The sequence below is a fragment of the Clarias gariepinus genome, chromosome 16, assembly GCF_024256425.1.
Source record: "Clarias gariepinus isolate MV-2021 ecotype Netherlands chromosome 16, CGAR_prim_01v2, whole genome shotgun sequence".
NCBI classification, from domain to species: domain Eukaryota; kingdom Metazoa; phylum Chordata; class Actinopteri; order Siluriformes; family Clariidae; genus Clarias; species Clarias gariepinus.
Genome location: NC_071115.1, coordinates 15,564,463 through 15,581,138, shown reverse-complemented (window position 1 = coordinate 15,581,138; position 16,676 = coordinate 15,564,463). Strand labels below are relative to the sequence as shown.

General features: G+C 37.1%; 2 protein-coding genes across 7 annotated transcripts; both read right to left on the bottom strand.

Annotated features, from left to right (window-relative positions):
* Nucleotides 1-444: 444 nt before the first annotated feature.
* On the bottom strand, nt 445-6,292 carry si:dkeyp-69e1.8 (uncharacterized protein LOC100001340 homolog). Of its 2 annotated transcripts, none has more exons than XM_053515461.1 (4): nt 5,997-6,292; nt 5,444-5,595; nt 3,458-3,624; nt 445-2,483 (listed from the first exon to the last, which is right to left on the bottom strand). In XM_053515461.1, the coding sequence occupies exons 2-4, from the start codon at nt 5,508-5,510 to the stop codon at nt 1,647-1,649; spliced, it is 1,071 nt and encodes a 356-aa protein (XP_053371436.1). In that variant the 5' UTR covers nt 5,511-5,595; nt 5,997-6,292; the 3' UTR covers nt 445-1,646. The 2 variants fall into 2 exon arrangements, with proteins under 2 accessions (XP_053371436.1, XP_053371435.1); XM_053515460.1 differs by having other exon boundaries at nt 5,444-5,513.
* A 186-nt stretch (nt 6,293-6,478) lies between these two features.
* hmgxb4a (HMG box domain containing 4a) lies at nt 6,479-16,554 on the bottom strand. 5 transcript variants are annotated; one of them, XM_053514785.1, is made up of 13 exons: nt 16,457-16,554; nt 15,306-15,380; nt 15,050-15,189; nt 14,542-14,620; nt 13,596-14,249; nt 13,122-13,355; nt 12,830-13,011; nt 12,301-12,382; nt 12,020-12,084; nt 11,778-11,877; nt 10,099-10,259; nt 8,822-8,944; nt 6,479-7,524 (listed from the first exon to the last, which is right to left on the bottom strand). In XM_053514785.1, exons 2-13 carry the CDS (start codon nt 15,340-15,342, stop codon nt 7,480-7,482), a joined length of 1,902 nt encoding a protein of 633 aa, XP_053370760.1. In that variant the 5' UTR covers nt 15,343-15,380; nt 16,457-16,554; the 3' UTR covers nt 6,479-7,479. The 5 variants fall into 5 exon arrangements, with proteins under 5 accessions (XP_053370760.1, XP_053370762.1, XP_053370763.1 ...); XM_053514787.1 differs by having other exon boundaries at nt 15,080-15,189; XM_053514788.1 differs by having other exon boundaries at nt 15,167-15,189.
* Nucleotides 16,555-16,676: the final 122 nt, after the last annotated feature.

The following is a 16,676-nucleotide window of genomic DNA, read 5'->3' as shown; positions in this document are numbered from 1 at the left end:
AAGGTTTATTGGAAAATAATTCAAAACAACCTTAAAATAAGATTGTTGTATTGATGTATTGTATCCAACCCCTAACATTTCAAACATTTTATTTCCAATTTATTCTTAATTTCTTTACGACCGTTTCACGCAAATTTGAACAAGAGACCCATTAATCACTCAGACAACGTATTTGGATTATGTAGTTTTACTTTTACGTTTTCAGTCACACAAAACGCATACGCTAGAGAGCAAAGCACTCCTGCCAATAAAAACCAGATTTCTATTTTCTCAGTGAATCAAAAAGCTGTCTAAACAGCATGTGTTGTATGAGTAACGTAGCACTTGAGCTGTGCCTAATAATACACTGTTATCTGCAATTGGGAACAGCTTTACAAGATCCATGTAACCCGTATGAATGGAAAGTAGAAGCACTATAAATGTGTATAGGGATTTTAGATTAGATAGTTTTTTTTAGTGTTTTTATTAATCTGTATTGTGAAAGTGCATGTGAGCCGATAAAAACAAACAGGAACACAACAGTTCGTGCGCACCGAGATACAGTAGATAAGCAACTTATGATTCTTAAATAATCATCAAGGCAAAATAACAGTCTCTGATGTTTGCACAGCTTTAAAGTCAAGTAAATAAATGAGCAGAGTAAAACCCATGTGGTAAACAACTTTCACTTAAAAGCAATTCCACTTAGTAATTTGACTCTCCATCATTACAGATGCAACACTGTGGACTTTTCTACCTTCGTAACCTACCGGTATCCTGATGGGTATCACAAATAAAACACTATTATTTTTATAGCATTTTAGAAAGAATTTCTGTTATTCTATATGGTGTCTCAAAAGTCTAAATAAACAGTATATGACAAATTACCACTTTTTTAACAAAATGTCGGCCTTTAAGAAAGTAGAACATACTAAGGTTGTTCTCATGGCTGGATCTGAAAGCTGTCGCAATCTCGCACATCACACATGACATGACTGCCATCATGAGTGGAAGAAACTGCATGTTTACAAAGTGCTGCAGATTTGATCAAAAATTCATGCTGTTATAATTTTGACACATATTGGCACTATTAAATACACACTTTAGTATTCAAACAGCAAATAATCACATTATGATGTTTGCCAATATTCATTTAGAAAATTATATAAATACATAAATTATTGAATGTGTATATTACCTGTAATAAATTATAACCATTTGCGATAAGATAATTTCACAGGTCCACATCTCGTTTGCAATGTTTATTCAATTCATTTTGCAGCACAAAATTATATAGAGTAAGGAATTTTGTAAAAAAGTGTTAATTTCCATGATGTAATAGCGATCTTTTGAATACCCACTGTAGTATATAAATAACAGATACTGATGCTTTTTCCAAACTTAAAAAAAAGGCTCCAAGTAAAGATTCATGGTCTGGTTTAATCTGATTACAAATCTTTACTTTAACTTTTACCTTGTTTTACAAACCAAGATCACAAGAAAGTCTTGACTATCCTTCAGCATTAGCTTAAATGTAGTTACTTTTGGCTGTTACTACTGATATAAAGTACTGCAACTTTCATACATAAGCCGTATGTTTATTTATTTTGTAAAGAAATGTATACATTTTTTAGTTTTATTAAGTGTCCTACTGTGTATAGAGTGTGTTATTTAGATTTTACTTTTGCTTTGTTTTTTCGTCTGCCTACCTCGGTGGCAACGGAGCCCACAGTAGCCCCCATGGCACCCCCAAAGAATAACCCCACTATAGAGCCGAGTAAAGTGGAACCTCTCACCAGGCTGGGCAGCCACAGCACCCACCCAACCAGTGAGTCCCAAACCCAGCGCAAGAACGGGGGAGGAGGTGCAGGAGGAGATAATGCGGTGTCCTGCTCCACCTCAAGATCATCCGTGCTCTCGTCTGTTTTCTCCGCACTCGCTTCTGGCTCTGCGTCCGAGTCTGATTCTACCTCTTCTTTCCACTTGCTCACAAATTCACTGGATGTGCTTTCCTCATAATCCGCATCCACCGTTCTCTCTTCTGCCTCTGCGTGAAGGAGAGGAGGACAGCTGTAAAATTCCTCCCTGCTCTCCTTTATCATCCCATCCACCTTCTCCAGCAACTCCTCTACATTTTTTCTATCTTTCTCTTCTTGTTTTTCTCCTTCAAATCTTATGACATGATACCGGTCTCCACATCTCTGCACCAATTCCAGCAAATCTTCTCGCTCAGTGTTAAGGAACTCCTTTAGTGTTTGATTCTCTGGCAGCTTCTCTGTATCAGTAAACAGGACAACAGTGTGTTTGGTGATGGCATTGACACCGAACACTTTCTCTAAGGCATCCAGAGCCTGGAGATTCTCACATTGGCGATAAATAGCGGTGCAGAGCAAAAAGGCATGGGGTCCTGGAGCGGCCAGAGATACGCACTCAGCCAGCTGGTGGTGTACTTCCTCTAGGGGCCTCTCTGAATAGAACCAGTCTGGAGTGTCCACCACAACCACCTGACATGAAGAAAACATTAGACCATTTTAAATGTCATGCTATTCATACAATCAGTGGTCACTTTAACATAAATACCTATACGTTTCTTCATTCATGCAGTTATCCAATCAGCCAATCATATGGCAGCTGCACAATGCATAACATCATTCAGACACAGGTAAAGGAGTATCGGACATCGAAATGGGGAGAAATGTAAACTTGAGTTTTTAAAAATCTCTGAATTTTTAGTTTAAAAATGTCTCTAAAGTTTTTACAGAATGATGCAAAGCCTGCAGATGGAAATGCCTGGTTGATGAAAATGAGTCCAAACAGGTTTGATCTAACAGGAAGGTTACGGTAATTTAAATAACCATTCATTACAACCGTGGTGAAACTTGAGGTGGATGGGGAACAGCAGCTGAAGACCATAATGGGTTCTACTCCTGTCAGCCAAGAACAGGAACGTGAGGCTGCAGTGGGCACAGATTTACCCAAACTGGACTGGAAAAAACTCACTTGTTTTTTTTTTCCCTGCAAATTTTGAACTGCCCTGTTTTGGTGAGTCAGTGGTGTGTGTTAATAAGGCTCGTTAGAGAGTTGCACGAATGATCAAGTGTACAAGTGTTACTAATAAAGTGGCCAATGAGGACACCTTGTGCAACGTGAAAGATAATACAACAACCACATACACATGACAGGATATACACCACAAGGATATATAGTGTAATTTAGTTGACTTTAAGAAGTTCAGCATAATACAACAAATAAACTACAAAAATAACACACATGTTCCCTCTTTCTCCATTTAACATGCTTGCATTTTCTGTAAATGGAACTCTTTGTGGATTAACTTTTTTGCTTACACGATTAGAATCTCATAATTGCAAAAACTGTTCATTATTTAAAATATTTTCCCCAGTAAAAAAATTTAACGCATTCATTCCTGAAAAGAGAAGCTGTATCGATACTGTAAAGAATCTTGGAAAAGACTTACTTGTTTCCCAGCCACGCTTGCACACCTTTTCTCACACTTCAGAGTTACTGGCTTCTGCGAGGTGGAACCATGGTGGGTATCAAACACTGAACTGCCAAGGATGGTGTTACCCACTCTGCTTTTCCCTGTGCCTGACCAGCCCAGCAACACCAACCTTAGCTCACTCTCTAAACGCACACACAAAGTGATCATAAAGACATTTTTAGTTTTTGGGTTTGGTTAAAAAAAACAAAACATTTTTTTATACACACCTGTGGAAAAATGCACTTGAAGTCATAATGTTTAGTGTTTATATTAAATTATGATTTTTACTAGTGTTTTTTTTTTTAGATATTTCATATCCAGTCACCAAGATATTTTTCTCTTATTTCTGTTCTGACATGCAATCCTATAATCCTATATTATTTTCACAATCATTTACTATTAACTACATAATTTGAAGATAAAGACTAATATCTCTGTACCTTTACACAGGACACAGCTTTATCAAGTTCATGGTGTGAGTTGGATCAGGTGTAAAACTTTACAACTGGTGTTGAGAGATGTAGTTACCTAAACAATTACCAAGTATAATAACAATAGATCTCATTGTGTACTGCGTAAAAGTCTTTATAACAAATTATAAGGAATTGAGAGGAGTAAAGGACCATACTTTCTTGTATTTTTAACATAGTCTTGAGAAACAGTCCTACAGGCATCTTGAAGAACTTTTCTTGCTTTTGTTTTTGGGAGTTTTTTTTTTTTTTTTTTTTTGGCTCTCGTTTTCAGTCCAGTCCCTGTATCTGACCAGTTTCAGAGGAATGTTTTTGTTTGTTAAGCCACATTGACCTATGAGTCATTCAAGCATAAAAACCATCTAACCTAAGGCATGAACCAGTGCGAAACAAGTGCAGATGATGACAGATGATAAGTCTGGCGATTAATATACTGGTGGCACAGAATGCTGAGTGAATGGAACAGATTTTTTTTTTTATCTTTAGACACTTTGCATCCTGTTGCAGCAAAACATTAAGTCTAATTTCTTTACTTTAATCTACATTTCATTTTATTTACCTTAATATGAAGAAATATGATGACTTTTGCACAGTATTTTATACACACACACCTAATATATATATATATATATATTTAGATCTGACGTGATTATACAATGTGATGCAGCGTATCACCATCCATGGATCTAACATAAAACAGTAAACCCTACCAGTCTTCATCATTATGCATATATACCCCAGATTACAATCTTTTAAATAAGATCACCATTAAACAAGTGCTTTTCGGAGCCTAATCAGTATTGCAGAATTTATTCTTTCATCATTTTATGAAACCAACATTAGTAATACCTACTTATCATTAACACACAAAATGTGATAAGACTATTGTGTTAGTAACAGAGTTTAGTAAGTTTTGAGCTTTGTCTCAGAGAATGATGCAACAGCTCCATCTAGCGCCACTTGATATGTAGCACATCTGAATTATAAAAGTACAGTACTGTACATCCCTCCTTTTAAATATAAAAAGTAAAAAAAAAAAAAAAAAGGGTATATCAAATACCATTTAAAGAGGTTTACAAAATAAGGTGCTTTGTTTAGGAGCAAAGAAAACCTGCCAAACTTCAACACATTCTCATCAGTGTCTCAGGAGTAACTAGACAGGTTTTTAGCCCTGGGCTAATATGAACACAATGTGCATCAACTTGTTTAATGGGTGTGTGTTTAAAATGGAGGGTGGCAGCTTTAACACATTTCATTTTGTAACTGACTGACCAACTTGTCTACAGTTTTGAGGAATGCTTGCAGCCTTCATCTCATTCTTCTACCATAAAATCTTCCATTATATAATTCAGATTCTACACCCATCTGTCTTTAAAGCCTTTTCAGGCCAAACACATTCTTACTTACAATTTACATTATATTTATAATATGACATCTAATTTAACAATTAAATGTGTTTGAAAAATCACAGCCCTGGACAGCAAACTCCCACCTGGTTCAGCAGAATCCCTCAGTTCCTCAGGCTCTGTGTCCTGGACATGAGTGGTTATCACTTCCATCTTCTGCAGGAAAAGGTGTATCTTATTTCATGCATGTGATGTGTTTTATAATTTATTCATCATCTGTTATTGTCACTGCTGAAGCCTTCTCGTGTGGGATGCGTGGAGAGAGAGAGTGTGTGTGTGTGTGTGTGTGTGTGTGTATGTGTTCAGGAGAAAGGGCGGGGACAGAGATCTGATGTTTGACAGTGAAATGGAGGACGCGCTCAAATGACTCAGCACAAGAGAATTTATACACAAAAGTCACATTTATCACACTTCAATATCATGGTCTACACACTGTTTCTACGTAACACCCTTCTACTGTATGTTTCTGCTATGTCCGTTCTGTCCATCCAACCAGAAACAAACTACAGTACCCAGACGCGTGTTTAGCATACTGTATGTTGCTACACCCTACTTATTTTCCTTCTAACAGCTTTAAAAAAAGAAAATACTGAACTCTGTCCACATGAAATACACTCCACAAACATGTTTAAAGCTTACCTGGGATCCTTAAGTGCTGAAATGCGGCAATATGCTAGTCAACACTCTGTCTCTCAGCACTTCCTCGTTTCCCTGCAACTTGCAAGCTGCTCTAGCAACAAAAGGAAAACAAATAAAGAAAATGGAAGCCACTAATTTATTCCCTGGACATGTGAGACTTTTAGTTTACTTCAGTCTCATTTTGCCTTTACACTCCCTCTTTCTCCTCGGAGTATCCTCTTGGGTTTGGTGTGTTTTCAAAAAAACAGCTCTAGCCTACGAGGACGCGTGGACACTTGCTCACACACACACACAGAGAGAGAGAGAGAGAGAGAGAGAAAGAGAGAGAGGAAGTCTTGCACACAAAGCTGAATCACACTTGTCTGTGCTATTTAAACTATTTATGTCCTTCTAAGGCATGCTTGTATGGAAAAAAAAAACAGGAGAGCCAGTGGTTACAAGACTGCTACAAAAAGTAGTAAAAAAAAAAGTAATAGTGCAATTAGTAATAATATAATTGTTCCATGTCTAGGCTCCCTCTATTACATTAATTAAAGCTGACGCCAATGTCTGTGCAAATATGCAGGTGTTATTAAAAACATTTAATTTTAAGGGGGGAAAAGTTTTTTGTTCTTTTTTTCTCCATGATGTGGAGCAGAAAACTTTGTGCAAACCTAAACAAGCAAATAACTGACAAGGGTTGAAAACATCAATCGCTGCAAAGAAATGTTTAAAAAATTAACTTGCAATCAAAAAAATGTCAACTTTATCATCTTATTGGTTTGGGGAAAATTATTAATATAGAACTGTACAGGTTTGTGCTTCTAAATCTATGCATGGCAAAAACATATTTGGTCACACTTTCAAAATTATTACATACATGCTTTTACTATAAACAAATTATAGCATTACATTTTACAAGTATAAAACAATTTTGGCAGTAAAAGGGCTACTGCAGTTAAACTACTAATTACTTCTATTAACTTAAATAAAATAAAAATAATAAAATAAAATAAAAACAGCCTTGGGCCCAGACATAAAACTGTACACATCTGCATAAAAATAAATTGCTCTTTACATAATAAAAGTATGGCAATTTTCACAAAACACACTCACAAACACACGCGCGCGCACACATACACACATGCACACGCTCACTGGGACACACTAATACAATAAAATCTAACCTGACATAGACGTGGTCCATAGCATAAGATTTCTGATCCCTTTTTAAAAAAAAAATATTAAAGAATAACATTTTTAAAAATATGAAATATTTTAAGATTTAAAACAATTCTACGTCTACAAATGTCCAATGCTTTTCTCTCAGTCCTGATTGGTGCATTGTCATTAATAATAATAATAATAATAATAATAATAAAAAATAAGAATAAAAACTGTCAAAAATTGTCCTTTTGATTCATGCTCCTAAAAATTAGCTTGGTATTAACGAGTCCTGGTTCTTATGAAGTGCAATTGGTGTACAGTCATCTGTTTTCCAGGCTCATAGTCCTGGCATGATGTATGCTATGTTGTCCAGCGTATTCGACTGCAAAATAAAAGAAAAAAAAAAACCACAACAGATTTCATATTTAATGCCATAAAGCTAATGTACTAATCAGATATAACTTTAAAACCCAAAATATTATGCACAGTATTCTCCAGGTTCCTCATATGCCACCAAGGCAGCTCTGACCCTTTAGGGCATGACTCCCCAAGACCCCTTAGGGGTAGCTGTGGTATCAGGCACCAGGTAATTAGCAGTAGATCCGTTTAGTGCTATAAGTTGCAATGTGGTCACAGGTCAGACTTGTTTGTCCAGCACATTCCATAGATACTCAATCAGACTGAAAACTGGGGAATTTGAGGGGCAAATCAACAATCTTGAACTCTTTGCCTGCTAAGCCCCATACATTGCAAGATGCAACGCACTTGGTGTTCTTTATACCATAGCCAGAATTAACTTAGTTCAGCAATTTGTGCTACATTAGCCTTACTGTGGGATGGGACTGGACAGGCTGCCCTACAAGAATAAATGCGTCTTGGGTCCCCATGATTCTGTCAACAGTTTCCTGGTACATAATTAATATTTAATGTAATTCAGTTCATTTGATAGTGGTGTTAATGTTATGGCTAATTGGTGTATACATTGTACAACTGTACATTCAGACAGTACAAAAAGAAAGATACAAAGCAAAATGCAAAAAAGTATGATCTCTGTGACTTTAAATGTGGCATGGTTGTTTGAGCCAGATGGTCTTGTATGAGTATTTAAGAAACTGCTGAACTCCTGGGATGTTATACGGAAAAGAAAAAAACAACGACTAAGAAATTGTTCTGTAACAACATACCTTATTGTTAAGGAAGGTAGGAGAAAAATGACCAGGTTGTTTAAAGCTGTCAAAGGAATGATAGAGTAAGGCCAATAATTTTTTTTTTTTTTTTTTACAGAAAAGCATTTTATCATGCCCAAAACATGTGACCTTGAGATCACATACAGTAGAGCTCTGCTACTGTCATGAAGAACAGGAATCTAAAGCAATCATGAGTCACAGACTTGAAGATGGAAAGAAACAATATATTTTTCATTTATCAAAGTTACTCAAGGTGTTTAATCCTGCAGGGGCTCTGCTCACAGGATGGTTTTTGTTTTTTTAGAAGGGTTTCTGTGTAAACTCTAAAGACTGTAGTCTGTGAAAATCCGAGGAGATCATCAGTTTCTGAAATACTATGCTCAAACCAGCCCATCTTGTTCCAACAACAATAACATGGATAAAGTCATATAGATTATATTGATTTCACATTCTGATCTCTGAAATATATATGGATGTGGATATGTGACCCACCAAGACGCTGCGAGGACAGCCATTAAGCTGAGGGACCTGAGCAGTGAGGCAGGTTAATGGACCAAGTGCACACAAAATGGAGTCTAGCAGAACAGAGAGACTGCCAGACACTGCTACCATTCCCTATAAGAGAAAAAGACAAGACTCAGTGTGCTTGGGGATCATGTACATCATTTAGCCTTATAGCTTTATTTATAATTTTTTTTGCAAACAAAAAATTTATTTATTGCTACTTTTCTGCAAAATATTAATTTCAAATCAATCAGCAACCTTACAGTTATTTTGTAAAGCTGGCATTTTACTTTTATATTTAAAGAGCAAAATTATTATTTAAATAAATAGAAATGTAATATTTTGTTGTGTTAAATACCCCTCTCTTGACCCAGTACCAAGCAAGAAATATTTGTTTAAGTCTGAAATCATGCACACCTGAGACACACCTCATTTAGGAAAAATTGGCTTGGAGTAGCACTTATAGGTCCACAGGCATGTCTGAGGTCTGACCCACAAGTGTGCACAATTTCTCTATTAATTTCCCATTACATTCGCATAACTAAATTAAATATTATCATGAGACTTTTTCTGATATATCCTGCAATTTGGAGACATCTGCAGAAGAAATCTTGGTCCCCTCTTACATGCATTTTTTAAAACCCTTTTTTTGTGTACGTGGCCTTCTTACTTTAATTAATGACAAATTTAAGTAAGATTTAAATCATGAAGTACTGAGAAAGTTATTGCATGTTTGGCTCACTGCGTTGCTGAAACCTTTATCTACGGCCAAGTCTGAACCTCCTGGCAAAGGCAACTAGGCTTTGGGATGACATATTATGGTACATAGCCAAATTCACAATGCCCCTAAACCACCAGATGTGAAATAGCTCCAAAGCATCAAAGATCCTCCTTAATATTTCACAGTAGGTATTTGGTGCCATTTAGGTGCACAACACATTGATGAACAAAACATTATTGTTTCATCTGACCACAACTCACAATGCCAATTGTAGTTATAATGACACATAAAATTCAGGCTTCTGTACCATAATGCTTAAAAACAAATGTTTGTTATGTGTTATTAAGCTGTGCTCAATAGTTTATTTTAAAACCCATTTTGTGCAGAAGTGCATTGTTATGCATGGACAGGTTTGTGACTCTTAACTCCAGGTAAATAACATATTTAATGCTACAAATACATCCAATACAGTTGCTGATTTTGGGAGTAATTGTTAAATGTCTACATACTTAGATGTCTGAAGTTATTTTCTTTGTGTATTCACCTCTGTCTCTTGTAGCCTGTGTCCGATGAGAGAGAGGGACTCCCCAAGGAGCTGCAGATGGGCAGCAGCATCTATGGGGTCAACCTCTGGTACCCGGATGGTCAGAGAAGAGCGGCTTGGAGTGGTCAACCCTGACCCCATACCCCCAACCTTACTGGAGCCTTTAAAAAAAGCGGAAGAGGGGCAAGACAATTTGCATTAAAATGCAATTGTGGAGTTGCAAAATAATAAATACAGTTAAACCTTGGAAAAGCTCTCTAAAGATGTGCGTAAATGCACACACACACACAAATGGAATCACTGCTCTTTGACAGAGAGAAACTGTAGAAACTATCTTTAACAAAGAACCTCCCTTACATAATGTTATAATAAACACATGTTATAATAAACAGTACAAGTGCAGTGACTATACAAGTGACGCATGCGTACTGATATTGAGAATGGGAGATGATTACCCATTGGGTTAGCTGTGATCACGTGACGCTCGGCAGATAAAGCGCATGCGTACTACTTAGGGTTGGGTAGCGAAAATACCTATACAACCGGTATGTCCTGAACGGAAACAGAACGCAAATTTTGGTGCCTCATTTCGGTGCCACTTAAATGCCTGAACTGTCGATTGATCACATGATCGCTAGTAAAATTTAAATACTGCATTCATGGGGTGTCAGAATTGATCGGAAAAATTAATTATTTCCTTAATTAGAAAAATCTTGAGAACTTTGGAAAGCTTTGATAATACAAACCATCAATCAATACAAATCCAAAACATTTTTGCATTAATGTTACTGTCCATTTTATTTTTGTAGATTAAAAGTTTATTAGTAGCATTAGTAGTTTTCTACCTAAAGTCATGGAAAAAATTAAAAGCACAAATCATCAGGAAATGAGACCATCCGAGACGTGCGTGAATGCAGCAACTAACGTTACACACGCTCTGATCACAGCAGGTGGTCTACCGCTATCTTAGCTTGCTAAATTAAACAACTTTTGTTAAAATGCCTAAAATTAAATAATATAGTATATAGTAGTTTTATTAATAAATTAATAAAATATAGTGTGGCTATATTTTACAAGAAAGGAGTCCGACACCGCGAAGTGCAGCAAATGTTTTACAGCAGTTGCGTGTAAAAAGGGAAACATCAAATCTAATGACACATTTAAAGGCACACGGAATAAACTTAAAAGCAGATGACGACAGCAGCTGTTCCGCAGGTTAGTCGTAGGCTAATGTAATGTTAAATTACAAAATGCAAATCTTGCATTCATGCTAACAAATGGTAAAACGGTTTGTAAAATAAAATGTAACATGGATTCTGTTTATAATTATAGCTTTACAGCTAGTAACCTAATTACTAGGCTTAGAAGGCTAAATTGACTAAGGAAATATTTTTCTTTCAATAAAAATGTATTCTTGAGTCATCCACCATCTTTTTGTGGCTTTTGTAAAGTATTGGTTCAGGCACCGGTACCGATTTAAAAGTACCGATTTGGTACCGGTATCGAAAAAACAAAAACAATACCCAACCCTAATACTACTCGTATGTCAAGAACTCGCTTGGTAATCAAGTTAAATTTTTTTTGAAAAAAGCTACTTGCAATCCAAAGTTCCATTGTAAACTTTTTCTGATACAGATTTTGGTTTCTAATTTATCATGAATTTAAAATGAAGATTTTACTCTTGATTTTGTTCTCTGACGAGGAAGTCTTCTGTTTGACTGTTGTGGCCTCAGCTTTTATCTGCTTATGCTGCAGATACTGAGCTTTTTGCTTCCAAACCTGCAGACAGAGGCAAGCATTTATGACACAAATCACTTATGACACAAATTATACAAAATGCAATTCTGACGAAGTAATAACAAGGAGGCTGGGATGTTTAAGCAGACTTAATTGCTTCACTAAGTAGAAAGAAGTTACTGACCTGCTTCTCTTTTTCAGGTAGATGCTTCCAAACCTCAGCAAGCTTCTTGCTTAGCTCTCCAAACACTGCACAACCATGGGCGTAGGATTAGTGATTACTTTATGCACTGTATAAGTGTTGGTATTAATGTAATGCATCCAGGAATTTAACAAGCCATGTATACAAAACAAAACTAATTAAAATCAACAATTATATAAAAAAAATTGACAAACCAAACAACAAAATTATGGCATAAAAGTAATGCAGTAAAATGTGTGTATTTAAATTATTACAGCACCCACCAAGACCAGGCTGTTCCGCATTTATGTTGGCTCTGTACTCTTTACAGAACACCTGATAAGCTGTTGTACTCTTCTTCTTTTTCTGAAAGATTTAAGGACATCCCTATTAGATCTGAGATCAGGGTAAAGAATAGCTAAGTAACAACAATTTTTTTTTATCAAGAAAGATAAAATACTGTGCTGTTTTAAGCTACCGCTTAATGCTAAAACAGCATTTTATAGTATTTTACACAAGCTTTTCAGTCTTAAATGCCATCACACATTGGATCACTACTGGATGCACCATTTTGTACTTAATAAAATTACTTTATGTTTTTCCTTTTTTTCCTTTTTTGCTTTTCTACCTAACTTCATCACTAATTAATTCCTTTGAAGACAAAATCACAGTAAATACCGGAATAATCCCTCTGCAACTTTTTACACGAATATGCACACCCTATGTATTGTATCTAATGAAATATTCGTTTCAAGTTACAAACTGCTGCTTTACATGGATCAATCACCGTCTTGATATGAAGGGGAGCATCACCTTGTCTTTGTCATGCTTGTCCCTCTCCTTCTCCTCCTTCTTTTTTTTCTTCACCATTATCAGGTCAGCACCCTGATGATGAGGATGATGCGAGTTGATTGCTGGAGCCATAGCATATGTCCCCAATGAGGTACTATGATTGGACGAGCTGTGAGAATGGGAGTGGCTCCTGGATGAGTCCCCTGTGAAAACCGAAGAAAACACAAAGGCATGAATATGTCTGTATCTACAAACTATAAACCAAACAACAAAAGCAGCAGGACATGGGTAATTGTTCAATAAAAACTCTTACCTTTAAACCCTTTCTTTTCTACACTTCCTCCTTTGTTGTGCTTCTTCTCTTTTGAGCTTTTATCCCTGTCCCTGTCCTTCTCTTTATCCTTTTTCTTTTTGCTCTTTTTGCTTTTTTTCTTCTTTTTAGATGAAAGGTGTGTATATGAGTCATCAATGATCAGTTCACCAGCTTCTAACTCCCCTCCAGAAGATGAAACCTCTCCTCCCTGTGTCAAAGAGCCACCAAACTGTCCTAGAAGACATAATGTTGCAATAACCCAGGGGAAATCAAACATATGCTACAGATGAATATATACAATAAATAGTGATTAGATTACAATCAAATATTTATTTAAGTACAAACCTGATTTTAAAAAAATCTGAATCATATATGGAAATCCATTGTTGGCAGTATATAAACATCATTACACAGCAAGGGGGATTTGTCTACTATTCCTAAGATGTGATAAAGATGAGCTTAAACTTCTCTTACCCTCGACTTCTACTTCTTTTCCCACCACGGGAAGAGCCTCTCGGCTGTGCTGTTTCTTCTTTGGTGGCTTAGATGTCGTCGTTCGATCCCTGTCCTTCTCTTTCTTTATCCCGCTTTTTTTTATGCCAGAGGAGGAATGATGTCCCATGCTCCCTAAAGATGGATGTGCAGGAAAGGGGAATCTTTCACTCGACTCTCCTGACTCATTCTTCTCTTTGGGTGAAAGTATGAGCTTCATTTTTAGACCCTCACCATCTCGCAGTGTAAGTGGCTCACCTCTTCCCGCTCCAGAATGGAACAAGGAAGACTTAGTGGAAGACGAGGAAGACGAAGAGTGCTTCTTAGACAACGACGATGAACTCGGATGGCGCGAATGAGGGAAAGAGTGGGAGAAGGACTGGCTGCTTTTGGAGCTGCCCTCACGCTTGCGATCTTTGGAAGAGGAATGTGAGGAGTGAGAAGGGTATGAGGGTTTTTTATGAATGTTGGGGCCAGGCTCGGACCCCGTGGCCATTGGGGAGGTGATGGCCTGTAAAAGGCCCATAGCAGTATCTGTAGTGGAGACTGCCTGAGAAGAGCCTGAAGATGAGCGTAAGGGAGAGCGTTCAGAGGATTTACGCTTCTTCTTATGAGGAGGGCCTGAACCATGGTGGTCTAAGGAAAGATTATTGAGTATGTAAGGAATTAATATTGTGACAAGAGTATTATACAAAATTGTCTGACCATGTGTCCACTGTCTTACAGAAACCTGTGTTCAATTGATATTTTCCCCTATTTATTTATTTATTTATTCATAATTCATATGTTATAATTTAAAGTCAGTTTCCTAAACATGATGTCTTTCAAACAAAAAACACTCTTCAATATTTGCTTATAAAATATGCATAAGGTTATATTTTAGAGGCTGCTCATCTCTCTGATGCAGTCTCTACTGTAGAACACTTACCTCTATTATGGTGCTCATCACTTGAGTGCTTCTTCTTCTTTTTATGTAGATCTCCCCCCATGACTATCAACTCAGAGTCCTAATTATTGACAGAATAGACAGGAATCAATAGTTTATAACACAAAGGCAAAATCTTGTAAGGAAACTTTGTAAGTGGAATAAAAGACAGAGAGCCAAAATTAAACCATTCATCTGAAATGGCACCTCTACCTAACCAACCTTACATCAGATTATGTAAACTAAAATGCATGCAAATAATGTGATTCTGTAAATTACCTACAACCCTCCTGAAGTTATAATTCATTTAATCATTCAACCCGAGGTAAGATTCAAACCCTCAACTCTGGATGTGCAAGAAAACTCTGCTAACAACTGCACTATGGTGTCCCGTTGAAGTTATCAAAAACCTCATACTAGTAGTTTGTAATCAATGATCCCCTGACATAATGAATTAAAATGAAAATAGTTCTCAGCCTAATGTATACTGTTCCTATTTCCCTGCTGTTACCTCACTACTTCTCTTAGAGGTTTTGCACACCTGTGCGGCTATTTCTTCCTCTTCTCTCAATAAATCTTTGTATGAGCGTCTTTTCTCCCTCTGACTGCGACCAGCCACCAGACCTACCTCTCCCTCTACACCCGACATCTCTGAAAGGAAAAAAAAAAAAAAACATATAAGAAATGAATAATTAGGAAAACAGCTCATTAATTTGTTCATCAGTGTTAATAATCAGAATTCGGTTGAAATACTATGAATTCCTCACCCATTACACCTTTCCGTTTTATCTCCTCAAATTCCATGATCAGCTTTCAGTCACTGACTTGGTTTCATCAGTCTACTGAGACAGAAATGAACCGGGAATGAGCATCATCATTCATGTCATAATCAAACGGCTTAAAAGACAAAATGTGTGTGCAGTAAACTTTCTGAGGAAATCTTAAACATTCTTTACAGAATTCAGAATAAGAAAGTATTAAAATGCCATTCGCAGGTTAGAGCCATGACAAATAAAGAAGCATGTTTTCAGTTATGTTATAAAGATGAGAAAGGTAGAAAATATTTCACAGGCTGTAACAAAAACTGCCTCAGAAATAAACTGGTTCCTGGCAGGAGACCCAGCTGGTGTCCCTAACGTTTTTTATTTTCTTTTGAAAAGTGTATAGACTTCTGTTAACAAAGATGTACACGTGTAATAATTGCTGCTTACTTTCATTTTCATAAGTTCTAGCAGTTTTAATTACACGTATCTGTAATATTCGTGTTGTGTGTGTGTGTGTGTGTGTGTGTGGAAGTTAGGCGGGACAAAAAAAAAAACTTCACACTTGAACTGTTAGAGGGTTTTCCCCCCCAGTCCGAGTCTATTATATGATATAGACTAGTCTAACTTTGCTAATTACAGAGATTAATACTGGGAGAGTGCTGCCACTGTATCTGTCAGGTGAACATGGACATGGCGGAGACGCTGAGGATGGGAATGTAGCGGAGTTTTTTTAATCGCGCCGTAAAAATAAAAGAACGAATCGCCTGCCGCTTAATGTCTCGTCACACGGAAACTGTTTCCGCTGAAATTAAAAGGCGAGCTGATGTTCCGTCGTTAATCGAGTGGCCATTTCCCGCCTCCTTTCGAAAAGATACACAAACACACCCCCTTGGCTCCACCGGGGTCCGACTTTCCCCTTGTTTGAAGTGCACAGAATCCGACAGCCCAGGACGGGCTACAGAGAGCCGGCTGTTTCACCGACGACAGCCCGCGGCTTTCATTTCATACAGGCCGGAAAATACGTTAGGATTCAGTAAGCCACTATTGCACCGTGCATTTTACCTCTTTATCGCAGCGACTAGAAATTATGCAAAGCGCAAAGGTTTTATGAGGAGGAGAAACCTGACCTATGTGGAAATAAATGCTAAAATTACCTTCGCTGATGGCCGGGTTTAAACGGCGCCAGCCGCCATCTTTGATTTGAGTCCACAACAAAGCGGGAGCTGAGAGGAGGGTCTACACTCAACAGCAGCTCGAGTCTGACAGGAAAACCAGCTCTCAGCCTCACACATGCTCACCTTCAGGCTTTGCATTCATGGCATGTTATTGTACAGTGCAAATATAATTATATTTTTTTTTTTAAAGAAAAAACAT